At 45.4% G+C, this 19,548-nt stretch overlaps 1 protein-coding gene across 4 annotated transcripts in view; it reads left to right on the forward strand.

Annotated features, from left to right (window-relative positions):
- LMX1B (LIM homeobox transcription factor 1 beta) overlaps window positions 1-19,548 on the forward strand; it is a 98,991-nt gene that overhangs the window by 60,224 nt on the left and 19,219 nt on the right. For all 4 annotated transcript variants that reach the window (XM_038155892.1, XM_038155894.1, XM_038155895.1 and 1 more), the window contains exon 3: window positions 17,424-17,656. In XM_038155892.1, coding sequence (XP_038011820.1) covers window positions 17,424-17,656 — 233 coding nt within the window. The remainder of the gene's footprint in view (window positions 1-17,423; window positions 17,657-19,548) is intronic.

Here is a 19,548-nt window from a genome sequence, read left to right on the forward strand (position 1 = left end):
ACGTAATTTACAGTTAAGTCCAAAATTCTCTAATTTGCATAATACCAGGCGTAATAAAATATTCATGGTAGCTTCTCACACTTTCAGGCAATTTAAGATAGGCAAAAATTAAGTTGGGAAATACTGCTTAAAAATAAAAGAAAAAAATTGAAGACAATGTCTTCAAATATTTTCCTGCTTTTAATTTAATGATATTTTTCAGAGTTACAGAATTGTTTGCAGAGTTATTGCCAGATAGAAGTCAGCCTTATGCACAGAACTGTGCAGAGTTTGATCTTTTTAATGGGAATCACAAAAACTGCTGTATTCCAGGGTGTGGGTCAGGTGGAAGATGGACTTGGAGGATGTAGCGTGTGTGCTTCACGGGCTGGCAGAAACGGTCACACTGTGAGAAATGACAGCTTGAGAGGTGGTTGGTGTTCTCAGAGTTGGGTTCAGTTGAAAAGACCGGAGCCAGAAGTCCCCCTTATCCGAGGGATCCTGGAATTCCGTGAGAGTTGTGGCCAGTGCATTCTGTGGTGTCAGAAACTGCGACGTGTGGAGAGCAGGAGAAACCACCAAGGTAGAGGACACCTCTGGGCTTGGTGCTCAGCCCAGGACTCTGCCTTTGGCCCCAGGTGACCAAAGCAGCTCCCACCAAGCCAGGCAAACCCAGGGCTGCGGGTGCCTCCGAGTCCCTGCGATGGGGCAGCGCCTCTGTCACAGACAAACGTCAGCTCTTCCTGACCAGTCTGGAAGTTTCTTACTGGTGACTATTTCATACAGTCTTGGTATTACAACAACTATCTAGAGTCCTGTGTTTGGAAAATGCTGATTTCTGCGTTGCTATTGACTACCAAACCTGCACAGTCTTTCTCTGAGTTCTGACAGAATTTGGAAATAAAAATTAATGTATATTTTCCAAACGAGATTGCAGCTCCAGTGGTTCAACCCACTGGTCATCACACTTAGATGTGTGTCTTAAAGAGTGTGGAAGGGGAACTGATTGCTTTTGTTCTTAGCATTTTTGTGCCAAATGACTTCGTTTGTATTGATTTACTCACGTGAAAGCATCAGATTTCAGTTAGGCTAATAAATTCAGTCAATGGTAAAATTTAACCACATTAACATTAGCAAACACAGGTTTTCGTAGCATACAGCTGTGAGATGGTGCCTTCCTGACCAAAAGAATTGACTCCTGACCTGTAACTTTCCTTGCTGCTGTCAAGTTACATTTATTTTTTGGTAAGAAAACATGAAGTGGAGCTGCTAATGGTGCGGAATTGCTCTCATCTGAATATTGCTAGTGGCTGCAGCAGGCACATAACTGGAAACTGCTTCTCAAAGTCCCCCAGGCCCCTGGAAGTGTGATTGTCCTCACCCACAAGGGTGGGTGAAAGCAGTTTTGTCACTGGTGCTTCCTTTATGCAAAAGAAGTCATGTCACACAGTGCCAGTATAGAACACACTCCTGACAAGGAGACATCAAACCGAAGCCCACATTTGGGGTGCAGAGGGAGGCTGAGGCTGCCAGATGGAATCAGATGACAGATATTTCTGTTAGGAAATAATATCTTCCTCTGATTTCCTGAGAGGTTGAATATAAAGCATGAAACAATGGACAGTGATGAAATCCAGAAGAATTACCTCTGTGTATTCTGGAAGAGAGTAAACAAGTACCTCTATGCTGTCCAGGTACACCAGGCACTGTTTGGACAGCTGCACTGCCCATTCAGAGGTGTTGCTTGCCAATGGCTTGGCAGTGGGACTGCCAGGTTCACGTAGGGTTCATACAGAATCGTGCAGCTCCATGGACATGGCCGTGACAATAAACCCCACGCAGCAGAAAGGCTGAATTTTCCAGTGCATACCAGCTACTGATGTAGAACGTGCTCCAGTGAGGATTACTTGAAAAACTGCATTTAGTGCTGCAATAATTCTAAAAGGTCACTTTGGATCACATTTGCAAAAGGTCAGAGCTGGTGGAGATAACAGCCTGTGCACACAGAGCAGAAGGTGCTGGGCTCATTTTAGCTCCATCTATAGTCACAGCTGAAAACCAGTCAGGATCAGACATGGAAAAAGTTTCTTCCATTTTGACTGATGCTGTGGTAGAGAAGGAGTTCCTCATGTAGTAAGGGATGTCTTTGGGCTTGGTAAAAATCCTAAAAAATGTCAGAAGCATTTTTAAATGCACCATTCTGTATTCTAAAGGTGCATTGGGGTGAATGCATGTTTCCAAAGTGGTTTTGGCAGCAGAGTTTCATAGAATATTGTTTCATGTGACATGGCACGAGGTGTGTAATGCACGATGTAAAAGCACACTTTTCAGCTTGAAATCTGTCATATAAATCTTGTATGCATAGGGAATTTTTGTCCTCAGTTGGCTGGGAAGCTTTCAGCATGAAATGGTGGGAGCACAGTTGTTTGGTGCAGGGGATGCTGCATTCTCTAAAGTCAGGTTTTCAGAACTCAGGAAATGCCTCCTCACAAGTTGCTGCTCTTCTGCAGCCACTTTGCAGCCCCACCAAGAGCTGACAAACCTCAAGCCAGGGACAGAGAAGCTTCTGCCCCATACTGCCTCTCCAGCCGTTCTCAAAGAGTTGTGATGGGAATATTGCAAGCTTCTTCTGAACATTGTAGCTTTTTGCTTTGAACTAAATATATTCCTGGAGAGGTTCTCGTAATTGAAATGGTCTCGGGAGGAATTAGCATCTTTGTGCCCATCAGCTGTGTCTGCCAGGCCGGGTGGGAGCAGTGAGTGGAGGGGGCTGTGGGACCGAGGATCCCACCCGAGAAACCTCATGTTATCAGCACCATCTCCCAGTGGGCTCTCCAGTTCTGATGGACATTGTCTGTGATCTCCTCCAGCACAGCTCAGGGAAAGTGAATTCTTTGTGATGGATCTACATTGCATTGCACGATTCTGCTGGCAATTTTTATTTGTATCAGGGCATAGTCCAGAGGTGCCCTCTAAAGTAAGTAAGTCCTGTCCCTGTGCAGAGGGTAAATGAGGGTCTCTGCCTAATGAATCTGTATTCACTGTAAGCAAGGTGCATCCTTCTTTCTCAACATTTTCTGATAGCAGTTGAGAGACACAAGAAATGTAATTTATATTTGAAAACACAATGTAGAGGCTCCCAAATGCTTCAGTGAAGGAAGGCAGCATATATTCATGGCTGGAGTCTGCCCTTAAATCTGATCCCACTCTCCCCAGCTCCATCACGGTGACCCTTGCACTGTAAGGTGTAATATAAAGCAGGAACTGACAGTAGTTCCTGCAGCTGCTGGGACGTGGCAGGGCCTTACTGGGTACACAAGGGCATTCAGCCCCATTTGTTGGGAGTCTCTGAAGGCTGTGGAGTGATCAGTGTCTGTGGAAATGAATGGGCTTTTCATGCTGATGATTTCATTTCTGGATGGACACAACACTTCCAGCCGTGGTGATTCATCATCCTGGCTGGATGCAAGTGGAGGGCAGCCAGCCCTTTGCTCTGATGCTCAGAGCAGACACTGAAGATAAAATGTGGGACTCTGACGGAGTTTTCCAAATATTTGACACAGAACTGCCAGGGAAGAGCAGTGCTATTCCTATTTCTAGGCTGCCAGCAGTGTCTAGTAAATTTTCCCAGGGAATCGCTGCTGTCCACGACACGGCTCCAACATTGCACTTTCTTAACCCCCTTGTTCTGCTCAGGATTTACCTTCGCCTCTGAGGCAGCTCAGTGTTGCTGAGCAAAGCTGGGTCATTGTGCGTCTGGCACGTTTAGGGCCCTGGTGCTGCTGTGCACAGCCCAAACCAGCCCCAGGGCCGGGCTGGGGCTGCTCGGCTGGCACCCCAATCCTTGTGCTGCACAAAACGGGGCACAGGCTCCGAGGGGCATTGCCGGGCTGGGGCTGCTCTGCTGGCACCCCAATCCTTGTGCTGCACGAAACGGGGCACAGGCTCCGAGGGGCATTGCCGGGCTGGGCTGGGGCTGCTCTGCTGGCACCCCAATCCTTGTGCTGCACGAAACGGGGCACAGGCTCCGAGGGGCATTGCCGGGCTGGGGCTGCTCGGCTGGCACCCCAATCCTTGTGCTGCACGAAACGGGGCACAGGCTCCGAGGGGCATTGCCGGGCTGGGGCTGCTCTGCTGGCACCCCAATCCTTGTGCTGCACGAAACGGGGCACAGGCTCCGAGGGGCATTGCCGGGCGGCGCTGCAGCCGGCAGGCTGGGAAGGCTCCGAGGGCACGGGGCGAGCCGTGGGGCAGCCGGGAGCCCTGCCCGGGGTCGGGGGCTCGGTGGCACTGCCCAGCGCGGGGGGTGGCAGCGCCAGCCTGTCCTGGCACGCAGCTGCTGTGGAGCCTGGCCGCCACCGAGGGTTCCTCACCTTCTGTGGGGAACGGGGCAGCTACGGACACAGAGCAGCCATCTCAACTTTACAAGGTGTCTGGATGGAATGTTGATGGATTTGGGCCTCAGAGTGACTAATTAGCATGCAGGGCTCCTCAAAAGGGTTAACATGGGATCTTTTTAATTGTCAAAAGAGTTGCAGGCTATTAGGGTTGGCATATTCTTCAATAATCTGTTTTATTTTTACCTGCTGGGAGCTTAATTAAAAAACAAAGAGGCTCAATTTAAAGCCCATTACTATGCTAATTTTGTAAGAACTGGGCGGTGATTAAGAAGCTTTAAAAAGAGGAGTTTAGTTTGCTCTAGGGAATGGGTTGGAGGCAGGTTTTATTTCGTTTCATTAGCTAGCTACAATTATTTATAAACTAAATGGAAATGATATTAAAGAGTAATGAAAAAAACAGCATCTATGTATTATTGAACAGCAGAACTTTTTTTAATTTAGCATCGAAGTGTGCAGAGCCTTTATTACTGCAACTCACAGTTAACACAACTAAATGCAGTTGTTAAATATAAGAGGCTTTTAAAATATGCCCATAAATACAGAGCTGTCTGGTTTGCTTTTCCTGTAGATCACTAGAGTAAGTTTATAAAGATATCAATGTGACAATAAAGATGAACCACTGTCTCTTTAAAAAAAATCGGGGGTTTTATATAGGAAAATTTCTTAACAGAATAAATTAGAAAGAGTTATTCTTTTTGTATTATGTATGTAATGCTGTATAATCTAACAGCACTGCAAACCTTCTACTGCCTTTTGCCTGTCATGTGAGCCCAAAACAATACCTGCAGTTCCAGTTATGTTGGAGCGCTTGGGAGGAGCTGCTGCATTGCACGGGTGCTGGGAGCTGATGCCAGGCAGGGACCAGCGCGGGCTGGAGATGTCGCCCCGGTGCGGTGGGTGCAGAGGTGGGGCAGCAGGAGCGGGACAGCCCCAGGTGCGGTGGGTGCAGAGGTGGGGCAGCAGGACCGGGACAGCCCCGGTGTGATGGGTGCAGAGGTGGGGCAGCAGGACCGGGACAGCCCCGGTGTGATGGGTGCAGAGGTGGGGCAGCAGGAGCGGGACAGCCCCAGGTGCGGTGGGTGCAGAGGTGGGGCAGCAGGACCGGGACAGCCCCGGTGTGATGGGTGCAGAGGTGGGGCAGCAGGACCGGGACAGCCCCGGTGTGATGGGTGCAGAGGTGGGGCAGCAGGACCGGGACAGCCCCGGTGTGATGGGTGCAGAGGTGGGGCAGCAGGACCGGGACAGCCCCGGTGTGATGGGTGCAGAGGTGGGGCAGCAGGACCGGGACAGCCCCAGGTGCGGTGGGTGCAGAGGTGGGGCAGCAGCAGCGGGACAGCCCCAGTGTGATGGGTGCAGAGGTGGGGCAGCCTGGCTGCCGGTGTGGCTGTGCCACAGGCAGCAGGAGTGAGGGCTGCTGGGCACAGGTCTGGCCAGGGAGAGGCTGCCAGGTCGGCAGGAGCCTGGGAGAGGGCTCCAAGCCCGGGCAGCAGCTTTGAACTGAATCCCCCAAACCAAGGTGTCTGTTTGTGGTGTCTGTGAGGATGTGGGCAGGGAGATGCACCCTGTTTCTGCCAGAGGAACTGGTAATGCTGATGTGTATCCTCTCAGCACTGTGAGGAGGAGGAGCTGCTGAGCCTGTACCTGCAGGAGCCGCATCTCTGGTGGCACTGGGGCCTCCTACAGAAAGAACACGCTCCTATAAAACATCCCAGCTCATGTGGCACAAGTGAGAGATGGTTTGCATGTGCAGCCTGGTAACTGAGTTCACTTGGCATTTGAATTCCCGCTGAAAAGCCACTCTGATCTGATAAAGGACCAGGAACCCCATGCCCCACCAGCCAGGACTGCCATTCCCTGCTGAAACCCTTTGTGCTGCTGCTCTCTCTGGGAAAGACTTGATGCTGTGCCAGGGATGGGGAGTGGGAGGAAGCCTGGAGCAACTGAGAGACAGCAGTATCTACTAGGCAGAGGGCTGAGCAGGAAGAAGGATGGCAGGAGGGCCAGCAGCTGATGGCAGCCCATCCCCTGGGCTCAGCCCATCCTCTGGGCTGCCCAGAGCAGATGGCATTTAACTTTGTAAGGGTCCACATCAGTTTGCCTGCGACACCAAAATTGTTGGTGGGGCATCTTAATTTAAATAGGTGTTGCAACCAGTAAAGTGTTTCTAGATGAAAGAAGTTACAAGAAGAATTAAAATCACCTGCATGTCAGTGATTCAAATGTCTGTGGACACTAGCAGGCCTCCTGCTGCCAGAGCCTTCTGCGTGGTCCTGCACAGCTGCCGTGAGGTTCAGCATCCTGGAGCCATTCAGCTCTGTCAACTCTAAGCTCACGGTGTGGCTCCCCCAGTCGTGCTGGGGAGAAACGCCTTACACTGCAGGTCTGCTGCTCCTCTGGGTAAACTCTGAGCCCAGAGCTGCCTCTGGAGATAGAGGTCACACAGCAGAGCAGCTTCAATTCCTCCACTGGTTCTAAAGGCAAAGCGAGCTATCCAAGATCCCTGAGGTTGCAAATGTCCCTTGGCCTTCTTTTGACCCTATATACACCTTACATTCTTCCTTTAATGATTGGCATTCGGTGGGTTTGTGCCTTCGGGCACACTGAAGTTGTAGCTGCTTCTTCATCAAAGCAACTGTTTACAGCTGGTTTGAGTTGGATGCCAATAAACAGTATTCTTTTTGTCTCAAAATAAAAAGCAGCTTAAGTCCCTAATGATAAGGATTTTGTGCTTTGTAGAGGAAAAATTCAGCTAGTTTGGGACAGCCAGCCACTTAGCTTAGCAAGTTGGAGTACTTTATACTTCCTGCTAAACTGCCTTTATCTCCTCAAGTGAGCCGGCTATAGATTCTTATCATCGTGGCAGAAGTGATGAGGGTAACATCTTTAGTTGGAAATCATTGGCAACATGTGGAGAAAGCTTAAGATGTTGTCACACTTTAACTTGGTCCTAATCTGTTCAAAGGCAGTTGATACTTTCTAACTGTGCCAGCAGGTAGTGAGAGGGAGTCAAAGACCATCAGGGTGAAATAGCTCCTGCTTTTCTTTGGAGAGTTTATGACTTTCATAAAGCGGACACAAAGACACTGTGGCGGTAACTGTTATTGTCTAAATTAAGAGCTTATGTTCACCCAACCATATTTCATTAACTTGTACACCCAAGCTTCTACATTTCCTGCCTGCTCCATGCAGTGCTAGAAGCAAATCTTAAATATTTTAACGCCTATTGTCAGTGAAGCGACAAGAGCAGCGTGTGGGTCAGCCCTGCCTGTCTGGGCAAAGCAGCCTGTGCCCTGTGGCCAGCGCGGGCGGCGTGTGCTGCCCCTCGCCTGCTCGCGCTCCCGGGGCAGCCGGTGCTGTGACCTGGGAAGGTGCTGCTGTGAGATCCAAAAGAGAATGGTTTTCCTTCCAATAACGAATTGAGATACTGTGAACAACCCTTAAGTGCCAAAATGTAGGACCAAGCTGCCGATGGAGCTGATGGGTTCTAAAGTCATCTTCCCTGCGAATGAGGACCCAGTCCTGCTCCTGATGCTCCCTAAGGAGTTTCGCATCTCATTTACTTGAGGCAAAAGCTGACACAGCTTCTACTCCCTTGTTTTTCTTTAACAGATGATCTTAAGAACATCAGAGCTCTTGATGAGCAAACTTCAATGCATTTCAGCAAATATTGTGTTTTGAAAAAAGGCCTTTGTCAAATCTGTAAAAAGGACAGTGCGAGCAGAGCAGGATTTCTTTTCAACCAGATATTCAACAAGGCATCTCATATTTGGAAACATATATGGAACCCTGAGCAACACCATGTAACATTTTGGTGCTTTCATAGAACAATTCCAAGCCATACAAATCTTCTTGCTGAAAGGAAGGACCATGCATATATGATATGAGAGGATTTTTTACACTTTTTCTCTAGCAGGCATCTCTATTTTTTCTCTCTCTCTGTGTGTATAGTATATACACATATACTTAACCAAAAGTTAAGTAGTATTTAAGTATTTCAGCTTCGACCTACTTACAACTTTTCATTTAATTAAAAAAAAATCTGAAAAAGTTAATAAAATGTTTAGACAAACCTTTCAGTCTTGTGAGCTTAAAGGAATAATCCTCTTTGCATGCCTAATAATGTTGTTGGTGTCTAATGGGATTTCATTTTCACACATGTGGAAGTGTCCCATGTTATAAATGTTTGACTGCTGGAATAACTTAAAACCTGTGCAGACGTTGGAGGCAGGAGGAGGGCCTGGGCGTGCTGTAGGGCCCTGCTTACTGATAAACCTCTTTGTATGGCTTTAGAGCATCTAGTTTACTAAAGCCTGAATACAAACACAGATGCCCGTAGCTGAGTCTTAGGACTCGTCTGACTTAGTCTGCCAACCATATTTGGCCTTACGGAAGCCAGGAGGTTTACATAGTTCTGTGTCTAACCTTAAAAATTCAGTTTATAGAGCAACTTTAGTAGTCATCCATACTAGAACAACCAGGCTCGTCTGTTCTTTAATTTAAAAAAGATGAATCAGATGTTTCAAGTCTTCAAAAAACACCGTATTAAGAGGAGTATTTATTTTCCATCCTAATATTAATAATAAGTAATTGGCATAAGCTTAATAAGAGTCACTTCATGTTACAAGAATAAATTACCATTCTTAGGCATGGCAGCAGACACCTTTGGTTACCTGAGTTTTGGGGGTTTGTGTTGGGGTGTTGGGGTTTTTTAGTGTTCCTTTTCCTTTTTCAGTGGTCCTTTTCACAAAGTTCCCTGCCTCTGGTAAGAGTCTCTTGTTTTTATCAGAAGAACAAAGTTTGTGAAAGAAGGACTATAAAGAGAAACCATGTGAGATGATTGGGGGAGCAAAATTTCATCCATTAAGGGTCAGCCTGAAAGAGCACGATTTAGAGCAGAATATAGCTGGAACTTTTGTAAGACACGCAGCAACTTTTCATGCTCGGATGGGGATTCTTGGGTTAAATTGCTATCTTTGAGTTCTGAACTTGGAAAGGTATTAAAGTGGAATTAAACCTTTACACAATCCTGCTCTTGTGTCATTCAGGATTTTTTTGGGTTCTGTTTAATTGTACATCACAGCAGGGTTCTGAGTGACTGGTGCTTTAAAGAAATGAAGGGTAGGGTTAAGTCTGCAGCCCACTGCTCCCTGCTAATCCTTCTTGTTCCTTGAAGAAGGATTTACTTTTGCTGCCAGCTTGTGAAAGACTTTCCTCCTCCCGAAGAGATTGTTGTGGCTTTCCTGGGGAGGTGTGGTTGCTATAGCAGGGAGTCACGCCTGGGTATTCTCTCAAACCCTACTGAGAATGGGCCAAAAAAGAGCCAAAGAAGAGTAAAACTGGGGATTAAAAAATGGGACAATGGGAGACAGGAAGATAGGAGTGGGAACAAATGGGAATTACAGCACCAAAAATAATGCAAAGTGACAAAAAGAGGAAATAGAAAAATAATAGCTGACAGTTGAACTGAAAAGACAAACACTACAAAAGGACAATTTATTTTCAACCGGCAAAGAACATAAAAAGGCATCTGGGAAATAAGACACAGCCCTGTATTGAGGACTTTTTTTTTGTTCTTACTGTATTGCAAACATACATGCACCAAGTACACAAAACTGCTTCATGCTTCCCTCTCAGTTCCACCTTAGCCACAATCTGTTTATTTGAAACAAAGCCTTCCTGGGCTTTAAACTGGATGTTTATTTATTTGCTGTTAAGTGATGTCTCTAACTGTGTCTATTCTTAGGGACTAAAAGTAGGGTAATTCTGGGCTTTTCATATTAAATCTTGTCTTGCATATCAATAGTAGAAGAGAAGATCCAACTTTGCTCAGATTCTGTTCTTGAGTGCTTTCCAGATAAATAACTGCCTCCAGTGGGCACTTTTGGGTTTTGCTGCTGCTTACTGGAGACGAATTCCTTAGCTCATGCCATGGCAATGCCCTGACACCTCCACCTGGCCCTGCCCCAGGCTGTGCCCCCTCCCGGCCCTGCTGCGGCGACTCCTCACTTCGGCTCAGCCAGCTCATCCCTTTGTCAGAGTTTTCCTGAGGGAGTGTAGAAGCTGTGTTTTACACCCCCTTTGCTCTACTGACAGAACTCAGCCTGATTTTGGAAATATTCGAATAGTTCTATCTCAGTGAAAGAAGCAGAGTTTCCATTCGGTGTAAAATTTGTCACAATACAAATAGAATTTTAAAAGGAGCCCATGCTACATCTAAAAGCAAATCTCTCTGAGTGCCTTTCCTGCACCCCACTGCTTTATATACAGGGGAGGCAGAGAGATATAATAGATGAAACATTTTGTTTATGAAGTGTCTATGTTTTGTTTTATTTCACATGTTTTTGCAATATAGATAACAGATTACACCACAGAGCTTTCATTGCCTTGTGCTATAAAGATACTATAAAGCCTTTCTGGGTATTAATAATAGATCGTGTTGATGAGTTTGGAGAAGCTGGCAATAGACCCCCCACTGCAAAGACATTAACACCACAGGACTAAGGTATCTTTCCCTTGCAAATCAGTTGCTAAATTGGCTGTGCTGATGAGTTTGGGCACAAGCTCTCCACCAGCGTCACTGCAGCAGGCACAGGAAGTGATTTTGTTTTATACTGGCAAATAACGTTTCTTCCTCTCAATGCTCGTAGTTGTGAGGAAAGCCTTGTGTAAATTCTTTCCCTAAGTCATTCTTGCCAGCCAAGAAATAACTTAGAAATTATATTTGAATTGCTTTGACACGATTATTTTTTTCTGTAAAAGTGAGGACCAGGCCAGTGAATCACAACAGTACAATTTCCCTGCTTATGGGGCCTTTAGGGTGAAATCTCATATAAAAATTGCATTAGAAGATTTTCCCCGTGTTGTTGGTGATGTAAATTCAGTGTGCCATTTAGTGAACCAGCAGGATAAGATGTCTGTCAGAGCAGAGACTGGAGCCAGCATCCCAGCCTGTTCCTCAGGGCCCCTCCACAGGCCATTTCATCCTGGCGAGGGTGCAAAGGGAGAAGATGGTGGTGGATTTAATTTAATTTGTGTAAATATCTGAATAAAAAGCCAAAGGAAAAAAAAAGGCCTGCCCATTTTGTTTCGGTGTCCACCGCCCCCCAGCTAGGTAGAGCTGTGGCAGAAGCACAAATGCCCCAAGAAATATAATGTTTTTACAGCCCATCAGTGTGATGTGGAGAATGCAAAAAGCACAGCAGCAGAAGCCCATTTAGCCTCTTTGAAACTCATGGACAAAAATAACGTTGTCTCAGAAATGTTTGCACTGCCTAGAAATGTAACTCTAACAAAATCACATGTTTTGTTAATTCATTAAGTCTTCTTAATTGCAGCCCTAGCTTTATCAATTCAATTGGTGCCCTTAACTTTTATAACAGTTTCTGTTCTACAGAAAAGATTAGGAGAAAATTGCAGCCATAATCTGTACAGTGCAATTGCTGTGCTATAAAGAGGAATGGGAGTAGCTGAGAAGAGCAATTGGATTCCCAAAGGTGGAGCACAGTAGAGCAATATCAGTGACTTTGTAAATGAAAAATTGTTTTAATTCCCTTCTAACAGCAATAATTCTATTCTTCATAAATTTTTCCATCAAAGTGTTGTATGGAAAAATGCTATAAAATAGAACAGCATGGCAGTGATTGAAGACAGTTGAACAAAGTGGTCAATTAGGGGATGAAAATTAAGCAAAGAGAAGAATTCATTGTGTCACATTCTGCTCAAAGCGGGAAACTGCTCTGCACTTTGCATTTTATGTTGTACTTTATAGTTAAGGGAGATGTAACTATTTAGGTCATGCTGGTCCCACTTGAGCAAGTTGCATTAGGCTGTGAGCTTTCTGCGTGTCTCTGTGCTCTTGTCTGAGCATCCCAGCTCCAGCCCAGGGCTGCTGGTGGGCACAGTGGCAGTGGGTGCTGCTGGCTCTGACCCTGCCCACGGGCAAGGTCCCACCAGCTTCAGAGCAAGATTTGGCGTGGGATAACACGTGGTCCCTGCAGTTATTTTAGCCATCAGCTTGTCTTGGCAGGGCAGTGCAGCACTCCTCACGGGAATACAGGTAAAATATTTACATGAAGAAAAAGTCATTCATTACCAAGATACAATATGTAATTTGTGAGTCTAAATCCACGTTGTGAAGTGCAGGTTTAACACAAGCTTTCACCAGTAGCTGGTGTTCATACTACAGCATCTGTGGGTAGAGGGTTAATAAATATTTTCTTCAGTTCTCCCTGAGGAATAAATAGGTTTCTTTGTTTTAGTTTCTCTCTAAATATTACAGGGTTTTTTCTAGAAACTTTAAAATTTTGCACATTTTATTACTACTTGATGAAAGCGAATTATCTTTCTAATACTGAAGTTTCAGCTATGAAATTGGCTTTAATAAACTATGTCATTATTTCGTCTGCAGGGAAAATATTTGAAATGGATTATTTCTTTTTTAAGGGGGTGGGGGGGGGTTTCAAATAATAAATTTATAATATTCCTGTTCTGCTTTACTGCATTCAGGATATTTTGTGTGTTCTGAATTGAGTGCAACCAAGCAACAGTTTTTCCACTTTATAAACACCCATGAACTGTAAGACACTACAAAAAATATTCAAGTCCTGTGCTGGAAAAACCCCATGCGTACTGTTTTTCCAGTCCTATGTCATCTAAAGAAAGAATATCAAAATTTATCCCAAAGAGCAAGGAACAGCTATCTTTCATTAGTAATTTAATTTCTTCTCTTAATAAGACTCAGTTGTGTGAAAAACATACTCTGGCTATTTTGCTCTGGTATCTGTACTCTGGTATTTTACTCTGGCTCTGCCCTGTTCGTAGCACAGGAGTGTGGAGCAAACTTCCAGCATCAGAGCAGGCCAGCAGGGATGTCCCAGCAGAGGGAAAAACGTCACACGTGGAGACTGAACCAAGAGTACTTACAAAAGCCATGACCCCTACCTTTGCATATTTATCACGTAAAGAAAAGCCAGGTATCTGCTGTGGTTGCTGCAACACGTAATGTCAGAATAACACAGAGAGGGAAATGACTGAAGGTCTCTGATAGGTAGGCAGCAGCATCTGTCCTCTTGCATACATCAAACACAGCTTAATAACTTCCTATTTACTGCTTCATGGCAGAGGCCCAGCAAATAAACAACCTGACTGAATTAGTCGATTTTTCTACCTTTGTCCTGGATAACAAACCTCTTGAACCACGCTTAATGTGAACGGCAAATTTCACACTGCACACGGACATCTCTCAGCACAGATTAAATTAGTTATAATAAAACAATTAAAATCTGTTTGCCCACAGACAGGAGGAAATGAAGGACCTGGCAGAGCCACAGAAAGGTAAAGGGTGGGTTGTCAGGGCACCAGGAGAGTAAACAGCAGAGCTGAGATTCTCAGGAGCAAAGCAGGGTCAAACTTACTGTGAGATAACCGCGCGGGATATAATAAATCAGGGCTCCGTATTGCACTCCAGATGGCTGTGCCATGCAGGAAGGCACAGTGGATCATGTAACTGTGGTTGTTTCTAAGGATTACTGATTCAGCCTGCCTTCACGGGGATATCCTAACAAATAAAATCTTTATGGCCTCTTCTGCTGGTCAACATTTTCATCTACCGGTTAAAGTCAGGACGTGTCTTAGCATTTGCATTGCCCCGATACATATGCAAAATTAATTTAAGTTCACACAGTTTTGGCTGGTAAAGACTTTTTGATTATCTAGTACTGTAAAGTTACTTCACAGCATTTATTGTAAATACTCTGATGGACAGACAGGCCATTGTTCTGAGCTTTAGCTTGGCTGAGTCCCCCAAGTGTTCCAGGCATACAGGCAAACACACTTAAAAACTCCTAAACCTATTGAGTTGTCTTTCAAAATTGTCCAGGCAACAGAATTTATTTATAAAACTCCGCAATCATTGATTCAAAACAAGGTTTTCTTGTTCTGCTTTTCTTCTTTGTCCTCTTTGAACGATTTTCTCTGGAATGTTTTCGTTGTGCTTAGGAGTCGGAGATTTCCTGCGGCTTCTAATAAAGGCATTTGATTTCCACTCTTCACATACTTTAACACATCCAAGGATTTTGAGGTTTGACATTAGCTTAAGAGAGCTGGAGATAATTAGCCATGGGAGTAAAAAGCCAGAGTTACGCAAATTATTTCTAAAAGGTATAGAAAGCAAAAAAAAAAAAAAAAAAAAAAAATTCCTTTAAATGCGGTTGGTGTGGGACAGAGTCTTTGTCTCAGCACAGAATATCTGTGTGCTCCCCTTCAAATTTATGGCTTTGATTGAAACCTGTAAAGGGGTGATCTGTAAAGTATTCCTGCTATCCTACACTTCCCAACAGGTTTATTACCATTCGTTTATAAAATGAACAGTCTAACGAGCAGTGGTTTAGATCACAGCTATCAAAGTCTGGTCATTTGTCAAGATTAGTTTCCTGTTGTGAGATTGCCTTGTGCAAAAAGAGTGCATAACCTTGTGTTCCTCTTGGGAAGCTGAAAAAATACCTATAAACACCCTATAAGATAGGTTTAATGAAAATTTTATAATCTCAGAATTCAACCAAACGCGCTGCTCTGTGTGCGTGTGTGTATTTGTGTGAATGCATGTTATAATACAGAGTACCTGTGTACAGGGGAATTTTCTTGACAAGAGTTAAATTCGGGATATGAAGTCCGTGCAGTATTGTCAGGGCAATTTAATGTTCATTTGAATGAGTTAATCTACACTGATGACAGTGTAATTCGTTATAGCTAAAAGGCTGCCTTGGGAAGCGCTGTTGCAAGAGCACCATCTTTACGGGAATAGTCGGCTGCCAGTAAATAACACAGAGTATTTTCTATTCACGTTAGATATATTTATTTTGAAGAAAAAGAAAAAAACACAAACACTAAGGCAGTATGTCAGCAAAGGTGCAGGTCAGGGAAACAACAGGCTCCACGGGACAAAGAGGTTATCTTCGTGTCCCTCTTCGAGGGAAGATGCAGGGGATTTTCGCTTTCCTGAGCTTTTCCTCTTGAAATTGCCTGTCAGCTGTGCTGCAGTTGTGCTTTCGCAGCCGCTGGACGGTGGCGCTCTGCGCGGTTTGCTCGGCAGGCACCGCGGCGCGTCCCGGAGCGGCGCCAGCGCTGCCCGCGGCTGCCCGGGCGGCAGAGCCCGCAGCCCGAGCGCCAGCCCGCCCAGCGCTGGGCCCGGCTCGCCCGGGCACCGGCCCTCGGGGCCCGCCCGTCCCTGCTGGGGACAGTGCGGGGGCGTGCGGGGACACAGCCTCCGCAGCAGCGCTCCTGAGCTCTGCAGGTGTGCCCGTCCTGAGGGCATCCCTCGGGCACAGAGGCCAGGCTTGGTTCAAAAGGGTTTAAGCAGTTAAACAGAAACAACTATTGTAGTGCACCTTTTTTTTTTTATTATTTCCTTCCCCTCTTTGTGTGTTAATCCTTTCAGATATAAAATTGTGCAGAGATAAAAATATTTTCTGCTTAGGAATTTGCTGGCTAAAGCATTGTAAGGAAAACCTTGCGGACAAAGCAAACGGAGTGTACGGAATCAGCCATCCTGTTCGTGGCAGTGCCCAGGGCCCTGGGTGGCATCAGTTTCCTTTTGCTCAGTTTAATTCATTACACACCTGAAGAAGAGCCACTCGGTCCACCTTGCACCGCTGTCACCTTGAGGCTGTGGTCGTGCAAAGGTGTGCACTGAGCCAGGCTCCGGGCAGTCGCTCCCAGGTACGGCTGGGGAACACCCCAGTTCCCGTCCCTCAGCCATTTTCTGGATGCTGTGTGCAACCATATTGACATTTGCCTTTCCCTCCTGCCCGCTCTGACTCCAGCCCTTTGCCGAGGGCTCGTGCTGCCATTTTCCTGCACTTCTCAGCTCAGACAAAATGGAGGCTCTGGAGGAATGAATAACTACCACAGCCGTAGCCTTCTAAAATCAGAGGGAATTGCCTTTTTTTGTGAAAAAATATGATTTTGATGACAGAAAAAAGTCAGCATACTCCATGCTAAAAGGCAGAATCTAATTTTTTTTTTTTTCTGTGAGCACACTGGTGCAGTGGTGTTCATTTCCTTGCTGAAATGTAAATGTTCATGCACCTTGCACTGTGATGTATCGCCATAAAAGACACTGAATTTCAGATCACCAGCACACCATGTGACATGGGGATGTAACAGCAATCCGTCTTGATTTGAGGCAGCCCTTTTCTGAAATCTCACTTAGGGAGATTCCCAGTTGCCATTAGGAAAGCAAAATAAAATTAATCTAAATAATTCTAACTTAAACCTAGAAAGTTAATGATGGATGAAAGACAGGGTTTACAGAGCATTAATAAGAACTAGTCTGGATGCAGTGTGTGTTCTAGGGTCTGTGATTATATTGGTAATTTGACAGATTGTATCACTGCCTATCTCTGCCAAAGGATGTTTCACACCATTTAAAATGCACAGTACTTCCTTCAGAGACAGGTTGTTCTGGAATAACTCAACATCCAAAGAAAAGCTGTGTTATTTCACTCCTCTCTTTATTGATTGCATGTGTACAATCATGTGTGTATGCACACGTGCTGACTTTGCCTCAGCAAAAAACCAAAGTTTTCATGCTCATTTCTGTGTTTATCAGCCTCCTCAGAGACAGACAATATCAAAAATGGAAAGTCTGTTCAGAATAGGGCTTAAGTGCTGAAACCAGAGACCCTGCATAAAACAAAGCACGAGCTGGTCCTTCCTCTAAAAGGTGAATTGAAATACATTTGTGTTTAAGCAATTATCCAACTTCGGGAGCTCCCTTTTGTTTCTCATTTTGAAAAGAAAAAAACCAATGAGATAAGGACAGATGTTAGTGTGCTTTGTCCAGGAAAGGTGATTTAGGGAATCTCGAGACCAAAGGAATTGAGATTTGAAAAAATTGCATGCCCATGCTGTTTCCAAGCATAAGGATGCAAGTCTTGCCGTGCGCAGAAGCACGAGCCAGGCTGCTGTGTGCAGACATTGCTGGATTTAGCCCCACGCAGGGTATGATCTGACGCTGCCCTTGACTGTGCTGCCTGTCCCTTGCAGGCTGTTCGCTGCCAAGTGCAGCGGCTGCATGGAGAAGATCGCCCCGACGGAGTTCGTGATGCGCGCGCTGGAGTGCGTGTACCACCTGAGCTGCTTCTGCTGCTGCGTGTGCGAGCGCCAGCTGAGGAAGGGGGACGAGTTTGTGCTCAAGGAAGGGCAGCTGCTCTGCAAAAGTGACTATGAGAAAGAGAAAGACTTGTTGAGCTCGGTCAGCCCAGACGACTCAGACTCAGGTGAGCTTTTCCCACAGCTGCTCTGACTGGAAGAGCTGCATGGGTCTGTAGAGCTTTTGTAGAGAAAAGTGCATCCATTTTCACAGGCACTTCATCTATATGCATGTGCCACCTATGCAAATTTGCAGGCACAGCTGAAAACATTCCTAACTGGCAGTTTGCTTTCCCTAACCTCCTGCTTAGTAAAAGACAAAATCTTTTTGCTTTCATCGATGTGTTTTTCTGTAAGATCACAAAGCATGAATCAGACTGACTTTAGCTACCCCAGGTCTCACTTGAGTGAAGTATCAGTAAGCTGTTCTCCACAGGCATTCTTCCATCCACTTAACATATTTTTCAGGGGACCTTCTTCACATACAATTTCAGCACTAAACTAGGAAAATGGGCAGAGCAGTAATATGATTTTCAAGAGGAATCTCTCTGCCAATTACAAATAGTACCTTTAAAAAAGATTGCAAGTGCAACACAGAAGTACTGAAGAGAATCTGAAAGTAACTGAGATGTGGGCTTGTGCCATCATAATCGCACAGTTGTTTCCCAAGAAAATATATAAGAAAATCAACAGTTACCATTCCATTATATGTACAAATTGTATATTTGCCTCTGGTTTACAGGAAAATGTGTTACTCTGTTTTAACTGGCAGCAGGAATTATCCTTGATCTCTAATCTGAGAGTCATATTCTCCACATTGCTAAAATTTGTATTTCCACACCAGGAATACCTCAAGACAAAGGTCTCTGCATGGGACCAGGGCCACTCCTGGAGCAGTGTTTAGTTATTGTCATGCTGCGTTTGCAGGACCTTGAGTGCTCTGCTCAGTAAATCTCAAGTCACAGGGTCTGGGCTCCTGGTGAACGTGCCCGAGGCATGCGAGTTCCCTCCCTGACCATCAGCACACCTTGTCCCCCCGGCTCCAGGGGCGCACTGTGCAGCTGCCTCGTGTCCCCCAGGCCCCCTGACCAGCTCGAGCGAGGCTGTCCCCACGCTGGGGACGGCCACGGGCGCCTTTCCCCGCTGCTGTCCTCCCTCACACAGCCGGTGCTGGCAGCTGCCTTTGGCATCGGCTGCGAGCAGGGGTGGGCTCCTCCTCGGGACCAGACTGACTTGTGACCTGCAGTGAGGAGCTGCCACGGTAGCACAAACCAGTCCCGGTTTCAATTTCATTTCCCTTTGGCACAAAGGGGAGTTTCTTAGTCCTGGAGATGCCTTTTTTTTCCTCGTTATTCTCTGTTAGTCAAACCCAAACCTGAAAAACAAGCTGACAAATTAAACAAGTTGTTTGTCTCCCATTGTCTGACACAGTGAAAACACTGATCTCCCAGGGGTCTGCGTGAGAGCACACAGTCTGCAAAGCCCTGGCTGAGAATGTGTCCTGCTTCAATCAAATATTTATCCGCTGGACACACAAGTAACTCTCCAATGAGCAGTATTAATCCTCACAAACCTTTCCTTAGAAATGGCATGCTGGAAAGTTAATAATGTCATGGTTATTAAAATGACTGAACTTCCCTTTAATCATTAGACCAAAGATGCTTATTAAAGTAAAAGGTAATTAGACTGCTAGGTGCATAATAATCAGACCCTAAAATGAATTAAAGTCTAATTTGTTGATTCCCCAAATGTAGTCTTTCAGAATATAAAAAAATCCGTGTGTTTCTTCATGAAGTCCCTATAATAATGTGATAGTGTTTTCTGGAAGAAAAATCAGTGGTCTGGTCAAATAAAATATGCTGAGTTGAAAAGTTGATTTTCTCAACAAAATGTGTACTTACCCATCGACCTTTGCCACTGTGCTTGAGATTTCCCAGGACAATATACTAACACATGTAATATCACCAGATTGTATGAGTATTCAGAATTTAATCATAGAAAATACAAAGAATCTCTTTGG

The sequence above is a fragment of the Motacilla alba genome, chromosome 17, assembly GCF_015832195.1.
Source record: "Motacilla alba alba isolate MOTALB_02 chromosome 17, Motacilla_alba_V1.0_pri, whole genome shotgun sequence".
Lineage (NCBI taxonomy): Eukaryota > Metazoa > Chordata > Aves > Passeriformes > Motacillidae > Motacilla > Motacilla alba.